The sequence below is a fragment of the Vulpes lagopus genome, chromosome 1 (genome assembly GCF_018345385.1).
Source record: "Vulpes lagopus strain Blue_001 chromosome 1, ASM1834538v1, whole genome shotgun sequence".
Lineage (NCBI taxonomy): Eukaryota > Metazoa > Chordata > Mammalia > Carnivora > Canidae > Vulpes > Vulpes lagopus.
The window spans coordinates 180,305,892-180,329,283 of record NC_054824.1 but is presented as its reverse complement, the minus strand read 5'-3'; the positions used below and the strand labels follow the sequence as shown (position 1 = coordinate 180,329,283).

The following is a 23,392-nucleotide window of genomic DNA, read 5'->3' as shown; positions in this document are numbered from 1 at the left end:
TAATAAAAACTTTTTGGTTTAAAACAGAGTTTATCAACTTTGGCACTGTTGACGTTTTGGACCAGGTGATTCTTTGCGGTGGGGGATTGTCCTGTGCTTCCCAGGAATTAGCAACTCCCCTGGCTTCTACCTGCTTGCGATCCTGTCCATGCCCACCCCCTGCTCCCTCAAGCTGCAACAATCAGAAATGTCTCCAGGTATTTTCATGTGTCCCCTGAAGGGGAAAATCATGTCAGGTTGAGACCATTCTTAAGGCATAGAACTTAGTCACTGAAAAAATTTTAAATAGTAAAAATAAAGCTCTTCCTGAAGGGTAACCAGTGTTCTTCTTTAGTATATGTATTTCCATATTATGTCCTTTATGGAGGACCATCCTTGCTTTTCGCAGTTCCCAGTATGCATGGATTTCAGTTAGCACAGCCTCGCTAAGTAACCCCAGACCCCCAGTACCCCACTTGCTGTGGTGTATTAACTGAGTAATTGCACAGAGTCTAAACTTTGCTGCGCGCTCCGCAGTCCACAGATCACTATGTACATAACAGATGTTCTTTATGATCAGCGCCCAATCACATCCCTTCCTTCAGAGTCTGTCAGTGGTGGTCACTTGCTGCCCATCTGTTGTCGGGTTCACACACAGAGGAAAGTGTGCACTTGTGTTACCTCTGTGTCCCCTAGTGATAACCTCCTGTGACAGTTTGCAAACATGGATAATCAAAAGAGGGAGTTGACCAACAAAGATGCATTTTCACAAAGAATCGGAAAGTGGTAATGCTGGAAGTGAAGCTGGAGCTGAACGTAAATGGGGCTTACGTGGAATTACTAGCTGGCTGTGGGAATGTCGACACTTCCACCGCTCCACATTTCATGACTCTACAGATGAAGCCAGAGGAACTCTGGAAGGCAAACTCATTGACATGAGTGATCATGATGGAAGCATGAAGAAGTTCCAGAGGAAGTGAAAAACCCCTCACATTGAAGGCACTCTTGGAGGTATCTTGCAACATCGAAAGCACAAAGGATCGAATGTGGGAAAGTGACCCAGACTTGGGACAGAGTATGGCAGGTTGCAGAGGCGGAGATGAGGTGGGTTGTGCGTCCAACGACGAGAAGACAAGCACTCTCCTGGCTACTCTGGATAAGTTCTTCACAAAGAAATGACACACTCATTCTCAATGTCTAGTATTTTTTATTACAGTGTACTAAACACAAGTTTTACTATTTTTTCCATTTCTCTATTCATTTATACCCGACAGAGAGTTTTTAATGTTTTGACGAAAATTTCTAAAGGTCATGGAACAATCTTCATTTTTTCCATTGATGATTAAGATTGCTTTGCACGGTCATGTGTGTGGTTCTATATTAGTGTGCAAAGCAAGTCAGTCTATATTTAGAGAAGTGTGGGTAAATGCACATACACAACATTTCTTTTGCTTTTCCTCTTGTTTTTTTTTTTTTTCAAAACATTTTACAAAAATAGGATGTATCAATTTGCAGTTTACTTTTTTCACTGCAGGGCACCTTTTTTTTGAAGAACTTTGGATCTCAGTACGTCTAGATCCACCTCATTCCTTGTGATAATTGTATCTCATTTTGCCTGTCGTTATGGATGTACCGTAATTTATTTGACAACTTTTCTGTTCGTGGACATTTCGTTTCTCTCTAGTTGTCTTTTTTCTCCGCGTGAAAGAACCCTGAAGTGGATGTCTCTGGCAGATTCCATCACTAAGCCTCACTGAATGGATGAAGACAGTGGAGATTAGAAAGGAAAGAACCAGAGCACCTGGCTGGCTCAGTCAGAAGAGTGTGTGGCTCTTCATCTCAGGGTTATGAGTTCGAGCTGCATGCTGGGCGTAGAGATTTCTTAAAAATATAATCTTGAAAAAAAAAACCAACAGAAAAGAAAGTAAAGTGACTGCCTGAGTTCAGGCAGCTACTAAGCTTAGAGCTGACATTTGAACTTAGGACCATCCAGTTCCAGGCCCTCGCTTTTAACCACAGCGCTTTATAGCTTCTCTTCTCTTTTCTTAGAAGTAGCTTTTACCAACCACAGCAGCAGCAGCAGCAGCAGCACCAAGTCATAGAGTTTACTGAGCGGGGCACGATTCTATTTGCAAATGCATCATTATTCCTGTCACCTAACCAATAACCCTACGAGGTAGATGCTGGTGTCATCTTTGTGTTACACTGAAGGACGCTGACGGGAGTTAGGAGACTCTCAGGGCCACAGCTTGGTCAGTGCAGGAACCGAGACTCCTCCGTCCTCGGGCAGCCTGGCTTCACAGCCTTTGCTCTCACTCCTCGTGTTACACAGGTCAGATTGGAGAAAGGGCTCTTTTATCACGTGCTATTAGAGGCCTTTTTTTGGATGTGCGGCTTTGTTTTGGCTCGTATTTCCACCTACTGTAGTCTTTTATAGAGATACGTTACTCAGGACGCCTCCAGTTTTTGGTTCCCTGCAGGTTTGATGAGCTTGCTGTCTAGTCTTTGTCTTCAGCCAGTCTGTTGGTAAAATACTAGGCCAAGCCACAGAAGGCATTTCTTGGTTTGTCCCTGGAGCTGTTCCCTGGGTTTAGTGAACAAGCAGGTATTTATTGAGTAGGGTCATACTGCCATGTATCCGGCCTACGGTTTGACATCAAAGGTGAACAAGATCTAAGGGAACATCGTGTCAACTATACCTCAAAAAAAAAAAAACCAAAAAAACAAAACAAAACCCAAAAAACCCAATAAGATACAGTTCCAGCCTCTGAGAGGCACAGGGTCTACCCAGCAGGGGCAGAGAAATGGTCTTATAAATAATGCCAATGAGTGTAGAAGTAGGAGTTTAACAAGAGTCTTGGGAGAGCAGAGAGGGAAGAGAGGCTTGACTGGTGGTCACCAGGGAGGCTTCACAGAGGAGGCGACGCTGCGTTGGTGCTTAAAGGATGTGGACATAGAGGCATGACTTGTTCGAGAACGGGGAATTTCAGGGGAGGTCAAGTCGAGAGAATGTGTTGGGAGGGGAGGGCGGAGATCTTGTAGGTAGGAGCTGGGAAAGACCAGGCTGGGGGTTTAGGTTTTGTCCTGTTAGCCAGGGAACAGGTTCAAGGAAGACCACGTCCTGCTCACATTTGCCTTTCAGGGCTTGACACGGGATGTATCGGAACAGGCTAAGGCTACCATCTAGAAACCGATTAGAAGGCACGGAAGACAGGAGGGAACCAAGCAAGTGGGAACAAGACTGGGAGAAGGAAGATGAATGTTTTGGAGATCTTTCCAAAGACAAGATCAGATTGGTTCTGTGGGTGAGAGGGTGAGAGGGTGAGGATGACGACTTCGAGGGCTATCTGGGGGCCTGGCCAGAGGTGACGGCATTGTCACCGAGGCCGAGGAGCAAGGCCGAGGGAGCATGGCGTTCGGCCCGGCCGCAGATCCGTGGCTAACCCGTTATCGTCACGTACAACAGCCGCAGGTACCGCGGCAGCGCTTCGCCGTGTCGCCCTTTCCTCCTCTGCGAGGTCCGAGGTGCTCAGGTGCGGGACTGTCCACGGGCTCTGGCCCCCGCCCCCGTGGTCTCTAATCCAGTTACCCTGCTGATAAAGGAACCGAGCTTGGGTCTGCTGGGGCCTCTCCGGGAGCCCAGGCCGGGCCGAGATGCTGCAAGTCAGAATCCGTTCGAAGCTTTGCCCGAGACCGACGTGGAGCTAAGCAGCCCTTAGGGACCCCCTGGTGCAGAGCGTTTGTTTCCTCCAATCTGTTTCGTGACTTGTCTGCGAGCTCCTTAAATCCCCAAGTGTGTAGCCTGGTGCCTGGGGCCCGGGGGTGCCGAGGGGGACGCTGCTGAGAAGCGGGCTCCTGCCGTCATCTCCCCCTCCCCGTGCCCCCCGCGCGATCGCCGCCGCCGGCTCTGGCCTCACCCCCGCAGGCGTCTGCGCATCCTGGCACGCGAGTCTGGTGAGATTGGCATCTTGTACCTGCGTCGTCCTCGGGTGCTCGTGAGCTGGTTCTTGGTCCGGCGCCCATCGGAGGTGCGGACGGTTCAGTGCAGACGGTTCGCTTGTTCCGTCGGAAGAACGTCCTCCTGGACAGAAAGGATGGGACACATCGGAGACGAGTTCCCGCGTCGTCCGGCGTTCCTGTAGCCTAGAGCCTCAGCCCCCACGACGGGCCCTCGCGCTCCCTGGTTTTTCTCTGGCTTTGCACGTAGGGTGACGACACGCCGAGTGGTTCTCACGTTGCCACCACCAGCCCTGCTCACTCTCCGCGCCACCCTCCTGGGGTCGGTCCTGTCTTCCGTGGCTCCCTGTGTGGTGGTCTTGGTCATCTGTGACTGCTTCTGTCCTCCCGCTTTCCTGTTCCAGGAAAATTGGGGACTCTTATGCTTTACATGCTCAGAGTCTGCTTGGGGGAGATCAGACCTTATATTGCAAAATGCCTCCCCCCCCCCCCCCCCGCGTGGGATCTCTGCTCATACTGTTCCGTTGTCAACATCTAAATACTGGTTTTCTGCGGGTCTAGGCTAAACAATTGTTTTTGTCCCCTGGTTTTTTCTTCCCCTCCTTTGAACTCTAAAATGACAAGGTTACTTCCTCCCAGTGTGGTATTCTTGTTGTTATTGTTACTGCTAACTACGGTGTTTTGTTTTCCTACGTGGTTTACTAGACTTTGCTTCCTGGTTAGCATTGAGTCCAAGGAGCATTTCCCTTCCTTGCACCTCCGGCTTTGTGACAGGTAAACCCTTTAGAAAGGCACGGCAAGAATTTATCAAGTGCCCTGCTCTTAGCAGGAAAAAAAAAACACACAAAAAAACAAAAAAACCACCTTGCCTGTCTCTCTCCATCAGATGTCCTCGTGTCCGTGTCGGCTGATGCGAGCTCTGTGTTGCATCTGGACCACATCTGCTAACTAGGGAAGAGGGGCTCCTATTTTCCACCATCTAGTCTCTCCAAGGTTTCCCCAAGAACTACTTCTGACTCCTTTACCTTCTCTCTGCACCTTGCTGTCCTCCTGTCTTGGGCACGTGGAATTGTGGAATTGTTGTCAGGGGTGGGGTGTTGCCCTCTTTTGTAGGACCCTCTCTTCTTCCACTTTCTCTCGCTCTACTCTCTCTACGTCCCATTAGATCTGTTGATGAAGGTGTATGTGCCATGAATCTCATTCCACTGAAGTGGAGTGATGATGATGATGACATGGCATTTATCACTTCTAATTAAGAATTTGAATCTGCTTTGTCACCTGTACAGGGTCAAGTTGCTGGAGGCAGCACTGGCCAGAACCAGTGTTGCTGACCTCCCTCTGTCTTTATTTTCCTTCTTTTTTTTTTTTTTTAAACAAGATTTTATTTATTTATTTGAGAGAGAGAGGGAGAGGGCATGGGGGTGGGTGGTGTAGAGGGAGAGGGGCAGAGGGAGAAAGCCAGAGGGAGAAGGCCGAGCAGGGAGCCCAAAACGGGGCTCAATCCCAGGGCCCCCAAGATCATGATCTGAGCTGAAGGCAGATGCTTAACTGACTGAGCCTCCCAGGCGCCCCTCTTTTTTTTTCTTTTTTAAAGATTTATTTACTAATTTTTATTTCATTTTTTAAAAAGATTTTATTTATTTGACAGAGAGAGAGCACAAGCAGGGAAAGCAGCAGAGGGAGAGGGAGAAGCAAACTTTCTGCTGAGTAGGGAGCCCGATGTGGGGCTCCATCCCATGGTCCTGGGATCGTGACCTGAGCTGAAGGCAGATGCTTAACTGACTGAGCCACCCAGGCGCGCCTATTCACTTATTTTAGAGAGAGGGAGAGTTTGCACACGTACGCACGCGAGCCAGCAGAGTGACAGAGGGAGAGAGTCTCAAGGAGACTCTGCCAAGGGCGGAGCCCACTGGGCCTCTCTCGACCCTGAGATCATGACCTGAGCCGAAGTTGAGTTGGACGCTCAACCAACTGAACCACCCACGCGCCCTGATCTTAATTTCTCTTGATAATTTGTCCATCTCAGGATTTTTAAAAGTCATACCTAGATATTATGAAGAAAATGGCATGTTTTCATCCTTCCACTCAGATTTTATCTTCAATCCAGCTGGGAGAGTTGAGTGTGTTTCCTTCCTCCCACTGTCTACCTTGTGTCCTCGGGGAAGATGCCTTGTATCCTGTTGTACTCCATGGGCAGTAAAGTGGTTCCGATCGTACACATATACATTATATCTCTTCAGCATTGAGCTGGATGCGGGGCCAGACCGATGCAGAGATAAATGGGGGCAGGCCTGTGAACGGGGCAGGGAAGGCAGCCAGGGCAACAATCAACTTCTATTAGCAGCTCAGGATTTGCTTGTCAAAGCCTCGTTTGCCGTAAAACAAGAGTGGAACGTGGAGCGTGAACTGGTGTGCGTCTTGGCCCTGGCAGTGACTCGCCGTGTGTCCTCAGGAAGGGTGCTTCCCTCGGGCCTCGGCTGCCACACCTGTAAATGGGATCAGCAGTTGACTCTTCCACAGGGCGGTTAGGAGGCTTACGTATAACGTATGTTCTAAATATAGAGCGCACCTGACACATGGTTGGTGTGGTTATACATGAAAATTCCTCTTTCTCTTTCAAAGTCATAGTCACCTGCTAGAAGAAAGAGAAATATCTGTGTCCCTCAGTCGTTCAGTTTCCTCCCTAAGACTCCAGAGGGCTTGCCTCTCCCCGCCGTGTGCAGCGTTCATGCCCATAGAAGCCAGAAGTGGTTATCACTGGTGGTTTGGGGCCTCGGCCCGTTCTTTATTAACTTGGTACTGTTCTCCAGGAAGACACCAGGCCTTTGCATCAGCCGGGTAGCCCTCATTCCTGGAGTCACGCTAGGTCCTCGTCCCTCCCCTGGTCCACATGGGATCCTCTGTCCCTGTCCACTTCCCTCACCCGCAGGAGGGCCAGGTTGCTATGGGGCACGTACAGCTGTGCCACTGTCCCAGGCCAGGGGTCAAGTAAGAACTGAGATGTACTGCCTCCTGGAATCGAACCCCCTCGACTTGATTTTTAAAAAGAAATACATGCAGATGGTAAGATCCAAATATAACAGAAAGATATAAAGCAGAAAGGAGAAGGGGGAAAACAAGAAAAATGCACTTTCTCGCTGGAACCTACTCTTAACTGGTGGTTCAGCTGGTGGCTGACATTTTTGTGGGGGAGGGTAAAGACATCCAGGAAAGTGCAAGCCCATATATGTTCTCTCTGCCTTAAGAAACAAAACCACCCAAATGGTATTCTATGTTTCTGTTCTGTTCAGGACTTAATTTTTTTTTTATTTTTTGGAATTTAAAAAGCACACAAAAGAAGAAAACATTCCCTGTCTTACCACCATGTACAGTGAACCATTAATTAAAACCATTAATTAACCTTTGATGTGCTTGCTTGCTTGCTTTTATGAATATACCTTAAAAGTTACTTAAGCAGTGCCGGTGCAGGTCCACTAAACAAGCTGGGATGGTAACGATAAAGCCAGAGTGTCGTCCTGTCCTTTGTCTGCTCGCCCGTGGGTGGACACTCTCTTCTCACCACCGCGTGGATGTGTGGCCCTGCCTCTCTCCTGCCCGGGCCCGGGCCCTAAATCCTCTGTTGTATGGGCGCCCTGCCACTTACCTGACCAGCTCCACAGCGGTGGACGTAGGTTGTTACCAGTTTGGGGCCGCTAAAATGCTCTAGGAACCTATTAGGATGGTTTCCTAGGTGGGCAGTGACTTCCTGCAAGGTTTGAACACGAGAGATCTCGGCCAGACTCCTCAAACAAGATCTGTATCCCTACTGGGTGTATGAGAGAGTGCCCTTTCCTCTCAAATGTTGGCATAGACCCAAGAGTTTTATTTTGCTTTGGTTTTGGTCCAACATTAAAACATGTTTGCCATTCGGGTGAAATTGCTGTCGTTGTTTTTATAAGCATTTCTCTCTTAATGAGTTGCATCAAGAATCATTTGGCCGTCTGTGTTCCTTTCTCTTTGAACTGCCTGTTCTTATTCTTTGGCCATTTTTATATTGGGTTGTTAATCTTTTACAATTGATTTCCCAGTTAAGTTAGCCTTTTATCCATTATGTGCTGCAAATATATATTTTTTTAAATTGTCATTTATGGTGTGACTTTTAAGCTCCTTGCCTTTTTGTTGAACCTTGGTCTTTTATGGTTGCCCCAGGAAAGTCCTGGAGAGAGAGGGTGGGAACCACAAGAAGGTCCAGCTCGTCTTCTGGGCAGTGTGGTGTGGTTGTTGCAAAGCTTTTAGTCTTGGATTCCTCATTGTTCGGTGTGGCTTTGTTCTGGGTGGAGACGTTTCCCTATCACAATGACGAAAGCCAGTAGCAAATAGAGAGAACTACTTTTACCTCCCAGCCAAATATCTGGGAATGTGTGCCCCGGCCAGGGACCCTGATGCAGCACTTCTGTGTATCTTCTACTTCGGTAACCTTCTAAGACCTGCGAACCCTGTTGAGATTCCTGCTTAGATCACTTCTAGGGGAAGACCAACAGTAGCTCCTCGCTGAGCTTTGCAGAAACTCTAGAAGGGGGGCATACTCCTTACCCCAGCCCCACCCCCCCATAGATGTAGAGGAAAACCACTTCAACCAAGACCCATCTGTCATCTCTTATGTTTCTGAGCTGGGCTAGAGGTAAAGAGACGTGACCACGTCTCCAGGCTGTAAGCAGCTCTCCCTAGTTTGAGGGGGGCTGAGGGAGAGTCTCCCTCACCGCCACTGCTGGTTTCTGGCAGCACCCTGTTTAGTTTCTTTATGCACAATCACAAGATCGAGTTAAAACCGCTTTCTCACCGTGTACCTCCTGCATGCACACGGAGGTCCCATGGGGCACAGGCCTTACTTGCTCAGTTCTCTGTTAGATCCCAGCACTCTCCAGAACAGTGTGTGGCGTGTACTGGGTACTCCGGATGTTTGCTGAGTGATGGCATTTCGGGAGGGGGAGCTCACGTGCTGGACCGTGCGTGCTGTGTGTCTCCAACCTGTTTCCCTCCCTGGCTCCGGACCCAGAGATGGAGGCTTTGAAGGGCCCAGACAGAGATCACATGATGTAAGGACAGCGTGTCCTGGGCCTGTGTCCCCGTGACCTCCTCACACCTCCCTTTCTCGCTAGCACAGGGCTGTGGGGTCCAGTTCCCCAGCCAGGCTGGAAGGAGAGGTGTGACCATGGCTGAGCCGACACAGAGGACGGCTGGCTGGGGAGTGGGGGGGCTGGGTCAGAGCAGAGTGGAGCTGGAGAGGACGGAGGATGATGGAACCCCTTGTGCTGTGGTTCCCAGTGTCTGCTCACCCCCCACCCCCCTGCCCCCCAACTGCAGCCTGCACCTGCTGTGTCGGGCTGCATTCCTGCTCCAGACTCCAAGGTGGCAGTGGCAGCCCCCTGCCGTGGACCTGGGGAGGCTGAGCTGCCTGAGAGCCTGAGCCTCTCTGCTCCCTGGCCGGCCTGGGGGTGTGGATGACAACCTCCCATTTACATTTGGAGAGCTAAGCTGCTTTCTTGGCCTCTTTAAAAGTACAAATGCTAATTGTAAATCACCTAGAAAATAAAGATCTGAGGAAGAAAAAAATAAGGCCCTGTAATCCTGCTCTTCAGATGGAATTACAATTAGCGTTTTACTGAGTATGAATACTCTTCCTCTTAGACCCCCCCCCCCCCAGGTATAAATAAAAATATAGAACTGCACTGGCCATAATAAGCCTTTGAAACTGGTTTTTTTTCACCTACTATCATATACTTTCTGATGAGTAAGTGTAGGGAAACTAAGATTGGGATTTGTGCTGCAAAGAAAGAGCCAGGGTGAGTGCCCCCACTCACGGTGACGGAGGACCTAACAGACTCGGGACTCCGTTCTGCATTAAATGTTCACTTCAGACATCACATTCATGATTACAGATTATATAGCTAAGTGCACTTTTAAAGCAATCTCAATTGCTGGTTGCTGGGCCGCTGCCTTCTGGTTGGCATAACGGACTCGGGATTGGGATGTACATACATTCAGGTTCCATCCAGGGTAGTAGCTTAGGGTAAAATTTTAAAAGCAGGATTTCGGGATCAAAGTGTTTGTACTTTCAGGCATGTCTACGTTTTCCGCCCCCATTTTTGGCGTTGATGTCATGGATGGTTCTGGCGGATTCTGTGCCTTTGCCTTCCCCCATGGGGCGGTGGAAAAGGAGCGTCAGGAGCAGTGGGGCCCCACATCAAATCCCAGCCCTGCCACGGGCCACTGCGGGAAGGCTTGGAGCTAATTGCTTAGTTTCTCTGAGCCCGAGTCTTCTCGTTTATATAAAGTTGGATGAGGGCAGCCCGGGTGGCTCAGTGGTTTAGCGCCGCCTTCAGCCCAGGGCCTGATCCTGGAGACCCGGGATCCAGTCCCACGTCTGGCTCCCTGCATGGAGCCTGCTTCTCCCTCTGCCTGTGTCTCTGCCTCTCTTTCTTGTGTGTCTCTCATGAATGAATAAATAAAATCTTAAAAAAAAAAAAAGTTAGGTACTTTCTCTGGGGTGGATGAGGGGTCCCCATTCAGAGTAGTTAGCACCCACTTAGCACAGAGCACACAGGAGGGCAGGGGCCCCCTTCCCCTGCTCCCAGGGGTCCTGCATCCTGCACTGTGTGTGTGGGGGACTCAAAGCAGCAGCCCTCCTGCCCACATCCTTCTCCTCTTTAGCCCGCAGAGCACCCAGCACCCAGCACCGCCCCATCCTGTAGTGGGGGTTGGTGGGGGGGCTGGTGCATGACACACGGGGCCTTAGGGCTGACCTGCTATGACCGAGGACGTCTGGTTTAACGACACACCGCACACACACCACACACGGGCAGCACAGCCAGCGCCTGACTCAGGTTTTTGCATCACTCTTGGCTCCCAGTCAGGCCTGGGAAGGGAAGGGGTGGCTTCCTTCTCTCCTTACAGTGCACCCTGCCCCCAGCTGTCCGGTTGAGGCAGTGGAGGGAGGCCAGGAGTGCTCAGGATGCCCAGACCGCTTCCCCGCCGGTATTCTGGGGCCCCTCAGGGCTACTAATACCCCCTTGACCGAGGAGCCCTGGGACAGCATGGCCGGGAAGTGAGAGCAGAGTGATGCTAACACACGCGTGTGCTGCTCGCAGTAGGTTACAGGGGGCATCTAGTAGCTCATTTAATATAGCTGAGGACTCTTACTAGTCCGCTTTAACCGATAGGAAACTGAGGCATGGAGGGGTTAAAGACGTCCACAAGTTCACACACCTGGCAGCTGTTAGAGCTTGTGAAGGGCGTGATCCCTTGGGGCCTGGGACTCGCTCCTTCCCGTCAGTCCTCATGTCCCCATTGCTGCTGGCGAGCCGGGCTCCAGGCCCTGGGCTCTGTTTCTTCCCATCTCTGGCTCAGCTCCGTTTAGGATGCTGACTGCTCCTGAGTCCTTCCCTGTGGCCCCATGATGGAAGACTTGGTTGGGAGGATGGGAGGTAATGGGGCCATAGGCAACCAGAATTGGGGGCCCCGGTCCTCTTGCCTTCGGGCTCCAGCAAACTGAGACAGGGAACAGCATTTGGGGAGAGCTCCCGCGTCTCCCTCATCGCCACTGTCATCCTAGAGTTTCCCAGGCCCTTGCCACAGTTGGTAGGGTGGCCTGGCCTATTGCATTGCAATCTAGCACATGCAACAATTAACCTTTTCTACAGTGCAAGAGAATTTCAGACGCGAACTACAGGGGGTGGAGACAAGTCCCAGTATCTGCTCCGTGCTTTGCGTGGGCTTAAAATATTTCATAAACCCTTCCAGGCTCTTAATGTCTAAGGGCCTGTGGCTTCTTAGTGAGAAGACCCTCCCCGTCTCCCTCCCTCCCTCCCTCCCTCCCTCCCTCCTTCCCTCCCTCCCTCCCTCCAGTCTGGGTCCCTGAGATCTATAGACCTGGGCCCTTGTCTTTGTCCATGCCGGAGAGGTGAGCCTTTCCTACCTCTCCTGGGTGACTCTATTGGCTTCTGGTTGAACCTGCTGGTGGCTCCTGGCAGGACCCCAGGAATCCTGTTTCATTCCCTCTTTCCTCTGGCTTGGAGCTCAGCCCCCCCCCCCCCTCGTTCTTTACTTAGCTCTGTACTCCAGATTAGCACATTCTTGCTGTCCTCCCTCCAGGCTCTCTGCACCCCACAGCTGTCCACAAAGCCTCTTTGGCTCTTTAGGCTCTTCCCCCATGACATGAGCCAGCCTGCCTGCCTGACTCAGTTGAAGGTCTTAACTTTGTTGCTGGAGTTGGTCTTCATATCCATTCAGAGATTTCTCATAAACACATACCTGGATGCCAGTCTCCAGTCTTCATGGGAAACTCTTATGTTCCTTTTAGAATGTAAAAATACTACCCTTTCCAGTTTACTTATTTCACTAAATTAATTCTGTTTTGCAAATGAGGAAATCCTTTTGTCAGAAGGGTAGGTCGGCTTACCTGACCCAAGCTAGGAAGTGCAGAGCTGGGGTATGCGTTGTACACTGTTCCCAAGGCCAAGTGTATTGTACTGGGTCCATCTGGCTCACCTACCAGGTGAAGAATTGTGTGTAGGCCCGGAGGTGGGTTGGGAACCCATGCCTCCTGCCCACAAATTCTCCTTTGCCACACGGTCTAACCTGTCTAAGGCAGAAAGAGCAGCATGTGGAGTGGGAGCTCTGAGTTCAGGAGGGACCAAGGGGCATTTGGGTGTGGGCCTTGACGTGTCATCACTCAGCACAGCTCTGGTTGGGCAGGGCATGGAGCTGGTTCCCAGATTGTGGTCACTGGGCTGCCCATAAACCCAGCCTGGAGTCTTGCTGGTGACTTGGACCGGCTTCCTCAGTGGGCCCCAGCCTCAACTCGAGGTGACGGAGAGGGTGCCTCTGCCTTGGCAGTTGTGCTGCTGGTTTCCAGTGATAACTGCCCCTCTGATGACAAAGCCTTCTTAAGGGGTGTTCTTTCATTAGATGCTTAGATGACTCTGTAAGGAAGGGGGCCCCCCTCACGGATAGATGCAAAACAGGCTTAGAAAGGTAATGACGCCTTCAAGGTCATTGGAGATACTGACCAATTCGAGACCCTGCCCCTGGACGGATGGTAAATCCCTGACCTCAGGTTGCCTCTGAGTAAATCCGCCAACTGTGCTTCTTCTCTGCCTCCTAGTGATCAGGGTACCTGCAGGGGGCGAGAGAGATCTTTCTTACTGGGCTGCTCTGAGGACTCTTGCCTCTGAACCCTTTGAACCTGCCAGTTGTATAGCACATTGGCTCTGGGTTATAAATATTTCCTGTGTCGGCCTCCCGTAGTACGTACCCTGACCCCCGCCAGCCTGAATGTTTTCAGACTGGGACTCCTCTGTTCCCTCTTGGCGCCCTGCACAATGCGGGGCCCAGTAAATGCCCGTGGAGTGGAAGTGCGCTCCACAAATGAAGTTGCAAATGAAGTTGGCCGCTGCCTTCTCCTGCGTTGCTTAGAGCGGGGGAGAGGAAAATAAACTTTTTTTCCTGGGCCATGGTAAGGTGGGTGGCCGAGCTCGAACCTGTGCAGTGTCCCCAGATGGCCACGAGGTGGCAGTGTGACCCCGTGGGCAGCTTGCCCCGACCGGCACCTGTTTGGAGATTGTGCTGCGAGGTCAGCCTGCAGGTGTCTGTCCCGAACTGACCGGTCTCGGCCTCCACCCCTCCCGGGGAAGCTTTGTGGTGACATGGAAAAGGCCTGGGCTTTGGGGTCCAACCCTGGCCCTGCCTTTCTCTAGGGACTTAGCCCTGGACACACTGTTACCCTGAGCTTCGATTTCCTCATCCCGTAACATGGCAGTTGCACGGTCAGAAAAGGCCTAGTATGTCGTGGCCTGCAGCGTGACGAGGTCTGTCCTCAGGGCTGGGAGTTCCCGTATTTGCCTGTCGCTGCCCTCGGTCACCTGGCTCCGTCCCGGCCAGCCCAGCTTTCTGACCAAGCTTCCTGCACTTTCCAGCGGGTCTCTGAGCCTCAGCTGCTGCATCCCCCACCTGCCCCATCCCCGCTCCCCCCTAGCAGGGCCCCCATCCCCCTGCCTTCCCTCCCCCTCACCGCCTCACCGTGTCCCTCTCGCCTCGGCCCTGATGGGGACTGCATAGGGCTCATCTTGGCGGCCCACAGAGATGGGAAGTCTGTCAGGGGCGGCGTCTTGGTTATTTTGGCATCAGTGCTGTGCATTTAGCCGACAGTCCGTGACGAAAGTGACAGCTCTGCTTCTTGGGCATCTGCCAGGGGCTCTGCTGGGCGCTTTGCAGAATTGCTTCGTTTAATCCTTGCAACAGATCTACCCCCCATTTTATAGGGGGATAGACATGATGCCTTTGGCTCTGAGCAATAAAATTCTACTAAAAGCAGTTTGTAAAAAAATAAATAAATAAATAAATAAAAATAAAAATAAAAGCAGTCTGTAGAGCAAGGAAAGATTATTATCGTACCAAACACAAGTCCTGAGGGCTGCTCGGTGTCAGCCAGGCCCCAGGTGACTGCCACGCCTCCTCCCCGCCCTCCTCGGTGTGCTGATGCGTCCTCCGGTCCTCCCGCCAGGTGCCACGTGCGGGGAAGGTGGTGCAGCTTCCTGTGCTTCCTTCAGGAGGCCGCTAGCCGCTAGCAGACTCGTGACCAAGTTCTTCTTGGCCGGCGCTGGGTCTTAGGCTTGTTCCCAAGCTCGTCACTGGTAAAGGAATTCATGCGACTGGCTGGGATTAGTCAAGATTCAGCCCCTGAGGCTGGCGAGGGATCCAGGTGAGGGATCCAGGTTCCATTAGGGCCCCTGGCCACCTGGCCCATGGGACAAGGTGCAGGACTGAGGCTCATGAGTCAGGGAAGCTGCCGAGGTTGCACACCTGGCGAGAGGCGGCGTCCCAGCCACATCGGCCACATCGGCCGACTCCCGAGGCCATCGGGGGGTTGAATGAAGTAAAGCGCAAGACGGAGAAAGCGCGTTGCTCTGGATTTGGTGTGCTGGACCTTGAGGGGTCTTGGAAGTTCCTTTTCCTGCTGCTTCTGGAGTCCCTCCTTCTCTCGGCTCCTTTCCGTGACTGTGTGCCTTCGCCTCAGACTGTCCTCAGGCCTGCCCAGTTCTGCCGCCCTCCAGGGCAGCCTGCAGGCCCGGCTAGGCCGAGTGGCCGCGGGGCTGATTTCAGCCTGGGCCGAGGCCCCGTGGGGTCTGGGGTCGTCTTGAAGGTTCCCTTTAGAGCAGATAAGGGAGCTGCAAAACTCTAAGTCAGGATTTAGGAGGAGAGGCCAGAGAAAATGCCGGAGGGGGGGGGGGCACTAGTAGGGGACCTGCAGGAGCTGGTGTGCCGGCGGGGAGAGCCCGGGCGCCCTGGAACAGACTCCGCCGGGTCGTGCCGGGCGGCCGCCAGCTGCCCGCCTGCGGGGATGGCGCAGTCACGCGGGAGGCCTCTGGGCTTGCAGATGCTTCAGGACTGCCCCAAGGCCCGCCGGGAGGTGGAGCTGCACTGGCGGGCCTCGCAGTGCCCCCACATCGTGCGCATCGTGGATGTCTACGAGAACCTGTACGCGGGGAGGAAGTGCCTGCTCATTGTCATGGAGTGGTAAGCCAGGCCGACCTCGGGCCGACGCTGGGGCCGGGGCCAGGCGGGCAGGGCAGGAGAGGGCTGCTGGGCCGGGCCCCGCCCCTGTCACGGTGGCTTTCTTTCAGTCTGGATGGCGGAGAACTCTTTAGCCGGATCCAGGACCGCGGAGACCAGGCGTTCACGGAAAGAGGTAGGAGGGGCCTGCTGGGACAGGCCTGGGCGGGCAGGGCCGTCGGGGGCCGGGGGGGACACCGGGGCCGCTCCTCGGGTGGGTGGGGGTGGGAGGGGGCCGACTGACTGGGTCCTCAACCCTCCTGCCACATCTTGCGACTCTGCTTCCTGTCGCCCACCCCCCTGCCACAGAGGCGTCAGAAATCATGAAGAGCATCGGCGAGGCCATCCAGTACCTGCACTCGATCAACATCGCTCACCGGGATGTCAAGGTGCCCGCTGTGCGCTGCTGCGTGGGAGCCACGGCCCGGGGGGCTACGGTGACCCTCGGGAGGTGGCCTGGCTTGCCCTGCGCCCTGCTGCGCCTCCTGCGGCAGAGCAGGGCAGGTGCTGTTCTCTGCCCGCCGCGGCCGCCCTCTCTGGGCCAAGCCCCAGCGCAGTAGTGAAGCCTTCTGTGGCTACGCCCAGCCCTGTGGTCCTCCTTAGCGCCACACAGTCACACCTTTGGTTTCTGTGTCCCCGTGGTGTTTGTTGGCGGTTCTCTGGGCTCGTCTCTTGTCTCCAAGTACCCTGTAAGCTCCCAAAGGCAGGCACCTGGCCACGCGCATGGATGCTCCTGATGGCGTGTCGATCGAGGGGGACAGATGGTCGTTGAAAGGGTGAGGGGAGGCAGGAATCGCTGCCCTCCTCACAGGCTCAGCAGCGTTGCTGTCTGTCCGTCTGTCTCCCTCTCTGTAGCCTGAGAATCTCCTGTACACCTCCAAAAGGCCCAATGCCATCCTGAAACTCACAGATTTTGGCTTTGCCAAGGAAACCACCAGCCACAACTCTCTGACCACTCCCTGTTACACGCCGTACTATGTGGGTGAGTCCAGAGGGGGCCCGGGGAGCTGGTCTTTCCCCAGAGCTGTTGTCAGGTGCTCCCTACAGCTCTCAGGCCACTGGTCCTGGGGGGGTCGTGTCCTCTGAACCTTCCCGGAGCTGGTTCTGCTGTGACCTGCCCAGAAGTAGGGCTTGAGCGAGTTAAGCTGGAATTGAGACGTTATGGGAGATCGATCCGTCTGGGAGTATAGGCAGGATTTGGTGCACGCTGGTGGGCTTCCCCCAGAAGAGCAGCCATTCCCAGCGGAGCCCGGGACACAGACTGGGTTCCGCAGCTCCAGCCGAGTGAACTCACGTTTATCCAGAATAAACTCATGTTTGTCAAATTAAGTGGGCAGCATGGGTCGGGAAGGCTCTTCCGTCCAGGAATCGTCTCATCTTAAGATTCTAGCCCCGGGGTTCCTCTTGGAGGAGGCTCTTCTGCTCTCCCCCACGCAGCCCCAGCATGGGGTTATGACTGTTCCCCCTCCCACCCCCGGCCACAGTATCATCACGATGGGCTGAGGGGTTGGGATAGGGAGCATGATCCGCAGAGAAGCTGGGGTATATCAGTGTTCCAGGGGCCGGATCCACCCACACTGACCTTTGGTTTGCAGCTCCAGAAGTGCTGGGTCCCGAGAAGTATGACAAGTCCTGTGACATGTGGTCCTTGGGTGTCATCATGTACATCCTGTGAGTGTGCCAGGGAGGGTGTGCGGAGGAGGCTGGGCTGGGCTGGGCGTAGAAGGAGGCCTGTACCTCTCTGGGACAAGAGGAAGGAGCAGAGGTCCACATCCCCTTCTGGATGGGGGATTCCCTGGAAATCCCCTGCGTGTCCCCTTTTCTCTGTGCTTATTGGATTCTGATAGCTAAGCGGCGGGTATAAACTAGCTCACGGGCAGGAAAACGTGTGGTTTAGATGCTGGGTGTGTTGGATTTCTGGGGCCTGTTCTTGATTTCATATATTGTGCCTGAAATCCACGAGTGCATTTCTCTGTGACCTTTCCAAGAAGCCTGTTCCTCACTCTGTTCCTGGTGCAAGTCCCCCGAATAACACCCGCACTGTCCCCCTCTCTTCCTGCTTCTTGATTCAGGCTGTGTGGGTATCCCCCCTTCTACTCCAACCATGGTCTCGCCATCTCTCCGGGCATGAAGACTCGCATCCGAATGGGCCAGTATGAATTTCCCAACCCAGAGTGGTCGGAGGTATCAGAGGAAGGTAAGGACCCCCTCCCCCGCCCCGTGCACTTGCACGCGCACACGTGGTACCTGCAGGATCCAGCCCCCAGGGGTGGTGTGGCAGTGGGTCCGTCCCTGTGCTCACACCTGCTGGGCACGTCCTGTCTGCATGAGGGACCCACCCTGGGCCACGGGTGTGGGGCTGCATGTAACCTATCAAGAGGTGTAACCATAATGCCCCTCGGGACCGGCTCTGTGGGCAGTCTGCCTCCAGGCAACCCCCCACCCCTACCCCCCCTGTGCCCCTAAGTCTGGTTTCTCCCTGAAAACTTTGGGAAGAAGCAGAAGAGAGAGGGTGGCCCCTGAGCTGTCTCTGTCCCCTGCCCCACCCCGCAGTGAAGATGCTCATCCGGAACCTGCTGAAAACAGAGCCCACTCAGAGGATGACCATCACGGAATTCATGAACCACCCCTGGATCATGGTAAGCCTGGTGGGCAGGAGGGACCCGGGTCCGTGGAAACCGACCCTCAAGGCGAGAGCGAGGGTGAGGGCGAGGGCGAGGGCGAGGGCTCAGCCACCACTCTGCTCCCCGCCAGGCTTTCCCTTGAACTCCTTTTCTCCCCCACAGCAATCAACAAAGGTCCCTCAAACCCCACTGCACACCAGCCGGGTCCTGAAGGAGGACAAGGAGCGGTGGGAGGATGTCAAGGTGAGGGGACCACTGGCTGCCAGGGGCCCGGGGTGTGGGTGGGTGCCCGGGGGTGAGGGGCGGTGCTGGCTGGTGGGGGGGGGTGTGAGTCTGCATTCGCTCACCCCAGGGATCTCTGTTACAGCGAGAGCAGTGACTCTGAGCCCCTTCCCTGGCCAGGCTGGGCCTACGGTGGTTCCCTATAAGGAACCCAAACAGCTATCTGGTACCGTCTCCTCGTTTTGCAGATGAGGAGCCCGAGGTCCAGAGAGGGAGAGTGACCTGCTCAAGGTCACACAGCTAGCGATGGGCGGGGGTGGACCAGAGCCCAGGTCCCCTGACTCCTGGTCCAGTGCTCTTTCTGCTTCCAGTGGGGTCGCTGGGGGCTCTGGGAGCGCACCCTACTGTTGTGGGCAGGCTCTGGTGACCCCGGCAGGGGTTGAGGCTGCCGTCAGCCTCGAACCCACTGACCAGCCTGTCCTTTCTCTGCTCCCACCCCCTGTCGCCCTCACCCTGCCCTTCCCTGTGTCTCTCATCTCCCCTGTCGCCCCGTGTGGTCACCCTGCCCCCTCCCCAGGAGGAGATGACCAGTGCCTTGGCCACAATGCGTGTCGACTACGAGCAGATCAAGATAAAAAAGATCGAAGATGCGTCCAACCCTCTCCTTCTGAAGAGGCGGAAGAAAGCTCGGGCCCTGGAGGCCGCGGCCCTCGCTCACTGAGCCGCTGAGCCCGTCCCGCTCCACTGGCGGACAAGCAATAACTCTCGACCTGAATATATTTTTTAAACGAAGAGACCCAGGACTGCCCGCTTCACCTCCCTCCTCAGCGGCGTGGAGCCCGGAGCCCGTCCGAGGCCGCATCCCGCCTGTGGTTCCCACCACCTCGGAGAGGGAGAGGCTGGGAGGCTGCGGGCAGTGCGGAGAGAAGGGAGCAAGACGCTCTGGAACCTGTGCTCATTTTGCAATTTTATCAGTAATTTGACTTGGAATTTTTATGAAACTTCTTTTATTGTTCTTTCCCCTACTCGGCCTCCTCTTGCCCAGACCCCTTCCTCTCTGGATGTGTAAGGGCTCGGGGTTGGTTCAGGGGTGTTTGTGGCAACTGTCCGAGGGAGCGTCCCTGCGTCCACCTGCCCTCTCCTGCCCCACCCCGGCCGGGGGCCCCTGCGACTGAGGCATTCCGGGAGCTCGGGGCCCTGCGGGGCCGGGGCCAGGATGCCACCCGCCTCTGCGGGAGCCCTCAGACCTCACCGATGTGCCAGACGGACAGAGGCGAGTGTGATTGTGTGTGTGTGTGTGCGCGTGTGCCCGGATCTGTGTCTGGGACTGTGCATGTTCATGGGGCCAGGGGCAGGCAGGGCTGCAGAGGGAGGGCCCCTGCTGTGGCTCAAGAACCTCACCCCTCCTTGGGCCTGCCGTGCCCGCGTCAGGTCTGCCAAAGTGCCTGAGAAGCCTGCCCCGACTCAGCCCGGCCCCGCAGCCTGCCCGGTGGTTCTGGGAGGCAGAGAGGAGCCACCTGGGCTCCGGCCCAGCGGTCGGGAAGGCTGGACCACCCTCACCCCCACCCGTGGGCGCCCGTGCAGCGCTGGTCCTAGTCCTCCGAGGCGCTTCCCTACCCAGTAGCCTCTCTCCCCCTTCCTGCCATGATTAACCCGTTCTTGATGATTTTTCCTATATTTTGAGCCACTTCTCAATGGGCCTCCTCTCTGCTCCCATGGGGGAGCCTGGGCTGTTTAGAAGTGACTTGGAGCTTCTGCATTTTGCCGCCTCTCCTGGGCCCCTGGGGGTACCGGCCGGCTCCCCCTCGAGGGCAGAGGCGGCACCCCTTGGGTGGCCCCGCGGGTGGGTGGGGGAGTCTTCACACCAAAGATGTCCCGACTCTGCCCCCGCCTCCGTTAGCCACTTCACCTCCACCCCCAAGCAACTCAGCCTTGTGTGTCCAGGCCAGTGAGGGGGGGCGGGAAGGGCCCTCCCCCCGGTACTAGTGAGCAGCGTCGGGGGAGGTCTCCGGGCCAGGGGTGGGCACTGATTCTCCAGCTCTCGTCTCCCTCGGGGCCGAGTTGCTGGAGGAGCACCCCGGATCTTCTCCGGATGTGGGCAAGGGCTCCGAGGGCCCCCAGTGCCTCCCGGTCCCTGACGGCGTGGCCAGCACTCAGATTGTTGTAAACTGTTGTTTTGTATGAGCGAAACTGTCTTTACTAAACGGATTTAATAGTTGAAAGGTTTTCTTGCTCTTCCTTTGTGGGACGCAGCCTGTCCACCCCCGACTTCTCCTCTGCACAGTGGAGAGTGCTGGTGTATGCTGGGAGGGCCCCCTGGGTGTGGGTGCGGGTGCGGGTGCGGATGCGGGAGCACCTGGCCTGGCCGCAGGCTGGCCGGGCTGTGTCTGCTGTAGGGGCACGAATGCTGCTCTTTCTTCTCTGGAGCAGGGTCGGGGGGCAGCATGGGGTGGGGAGCCCGTGCTCTCTCGTCAAATACCGAATCGGGAGCCCGCTGGCTTCTCAGCACATGATCCTTTGACCTGTTTAGCCACAGCCAGGTGCTGGCCGCCTCAGCCCGCGGGGGAGTGTGTTTCTGGGTTCAAATTCTGGGAGAGACCAAGGGCGCAGGGTGGTGTCATTCCCGAAAGTTCCAGGAGGGGGCGATAGGGGTTAGGCTTACGCTGAAAGAGTCTACACTGACCTGCAAGAGCCCTGCCACGGTCACCTGACCTGTTCCCCCCACTGCACAGATGGGAAGAGCAAGGCCCAGAGGTGGGACGTTTGGGATCACACAGTGGACCAGTTTGCGGCGGGGTCTAAGGTGGACATCGGTCTGCTGGCCCCACTGCTCTTCCCTGCAGTCAGATGGAACAGCGACGCACCCTGGTTCACATTTTCTCACGTGGTGCCCGGGGCTGACTGGGGAGAAGGGCAAGGCAGGGTGGTTCCCCCTGCTGCGTGAGTCAGGGAGCTGCCTGAGGGCACGTGGATGTGCTGCAGGTCACATAGCAGCCTGGTTTGGACTGGAACTCAGGATCCCGAGGCCTGGGGTGCTCTCCATCCTCACCCCTGCCTTCTGCCCAGAGGAGAGGCCTGCTCGTGCCCCTCAGTCGTTGGCAGGATCACGGCTCCACGGCTCGGGCTCGTGGGCACAGGCAGGGCGGCCCCGGTGGCCCCCGACCCCCCTTTATGGCTCCTGGGTGGATTGGCAGGCTCGGGGCCCAGCGTGAGACCACTCACCCGTGTAGAAACCGCGGCTCGGATAAGCCCACGGGCGGTTTTGCTCCCCGGGAAGTCCAGTTGTGTTGGCTGCACCGAGTCAGGGGTCAGAAGTGCCGAGAACATGGAGGAAGAGGGAACGAGGGCTGGGAGGGGGGAGCCAGGCTGAGCGCGCCCGGGGGCGGCGCCCGCGCTCTGCCGTCTCGGGAGGCCACATCCATTTTCCGTTTCTGGCCTAAAACAGCGCAAATGTAGCGGAGTTCCACAGGTCAGAGGTCTGATGGGGTCTCACTGGGCTAGAATCAAAGTCTCCGCAGAGCTGCGGTCCTTTCTGGAGGCTCTAGAAGATTCCATCGCCTTGCCTTTTCCAGCTTCAAAAGGCTCCTGCATTCCTTGGCTCATGACCCTTTACCTCCATCCTTTTTTTTTTTCTTTTTAAGATTTTATTTACTTACTTGAGAGAGAGTATAAGTGGGAGGGAGGGGCAGAGGGAGAAGCAGACTCCCTGCTGAGCAGACCCCAGAACCCCGGGATCCTGACCTGAGCTGGAGGCAGATGCTTAACCGACTGGGCCACCCAGGCGCCCCTTCTTGTCCATCCTTGAAGCCAGCAGCGTCACACCCTCTGACGCTTCTGTGGTCCCATCTTTGACCCAGCCAGGAGCGCGGTCTCCACGGTTAAGGACTTGTGGGATTAGACTGAGCCTCCGCAGATGATCCAGGATAATCTCCCCCACCACCAGGCTCTTAACCTTAATCCCCCTGTAAGGAACCATGTGCCTAGGTCCGGGGATCAGGACGTGGGCATCTGCGGGGCGCTCGCTCTGCGCAGAGGCCTGGCTCAGCCTTCTCAGCCTCCTGCCCCACACGTTGACCCTTGTGGCTGCCGGGTCAGCTCAGCTCAGGACACTTGTGCCCAGGGACGATCCCGCCTGGATGTGGTGTTCATGGAGGATGGCTGGGGGGAAGGGCCAGGAGGGGCCCTGCCTGGCACATGGGATCTTGCCGTCGCTTTGTGCTCCTCCCCGTGCCCCTGACCCACGCACGAGGGGCTCCGTGATTCCCTGTCACTGAACTTCCTCCTGCTAAATTCCCAGACAGGATGAGAAAGAACTTGGACCTAAAGGCAAAGGCTGGGGCAGGAGGCAACGGGCTGTGATTCCGGAACATGCCGAAGTGGTGTAAGGTGTCAAGAGGGCTGGAGGACTAGTCTCCAATTTCCCTACCAGGAAACGCAGCCTCACAGAGGTAAAACGACTCTCTCAAGGTCTCACAACTAAGCAGACGTGAATCTCGCTGGAGCTCCAGCTTCCACGTTGATAGAGTTTCTTGAAATAAAAAAACACAAAAAATCGCTAATGTCTTCTAGATAAGGAAGTGGGCCGAGGGGCAGCCAAGGTGAGGCAGATTGGATTCCTCTCCACCGAGTGCAGTTGTTTCCTTTTCTCTGAAGTGGGGGTGACATTCCTGCACCCCGTGGCTACTGTGAGGAGCTCCATGAGCTCATGGATGTCCCTGCTCCGGAAGGTGCCAGGTGGCCTTGTGCCGAGGCGAGCCCCACCGCCCGGAGGGCACAGGGAGCCCTAGGATTGGCGTGGGGGCAGCGGCCTCGGCGCACCCGTCTCGCCCTCAGTCGGAGGGCCTGTCTGTGCTTTGGGTTGGGGAGGCAGTTGGCTGGATAAACAATAACAGTAAATTTGGGGGTTTCCTGGCCTTGGTCGGAGACAGGAAGTGCCTGTGGGGGGCTGTGAGTGACGAGTGGGTACAGTGGGTAGTGCCTGCTGGGGTGTGAAGGAAATTCAGTTATTCAAGGGAGGAGGA

At 55.2% G+C, this 23,392-nt stretch overlaps 1 protein-coding gene across 1 annotated transcript in view; it reads left to right on the top strand.

Moving 5' to 3' along the window:
• The window catches only part of MAPKAPK2 (MAPK activated protein kinase 2), a 45,274-nt gene extending 24,681 nt beyond the window's left edge, over positions 1-20,593 (top strand). The window contains exons 2-10 of the mRNA XM_041758321.1: positions 15,350-15,489; positions 15,597-15,661; positions 15,835-15,914; positions 16,381-16,507; positions 17,121-17,196; positions 17,598-17,722; positions 18,079-18,164; positions 18,312-18,392; positions 18,949-20,593. Of these exons, the coding sequence (XP_041614255.1) occupies positions 15,350-15,489; positions 15,597-15,661; positions 15,835-15,914; positions 16,381-16,507; positions 17,121-17,196; positions 17,598-17,722; positions 18,079-18,164; positions 18,312-18,392; positions 18,949-19,092 (924 nt within the window). The 3' untranslated portion in view covers positions 19,093-20,593. The remainder of the gene's footprint in view (positions 1-15,349; positions 15,490-15,596; positions 15,662-15,834; positions 15,915-16,380; positions 16,508-17,120; positions 17,197-17,597; positions 17,723-18,078; positions 18,165-18,311; positions 18,393-18,948) is intronic.
• The last annotated feature ends 2,799 nt before the right edge of the window (positions 20,594-23,392 follow it).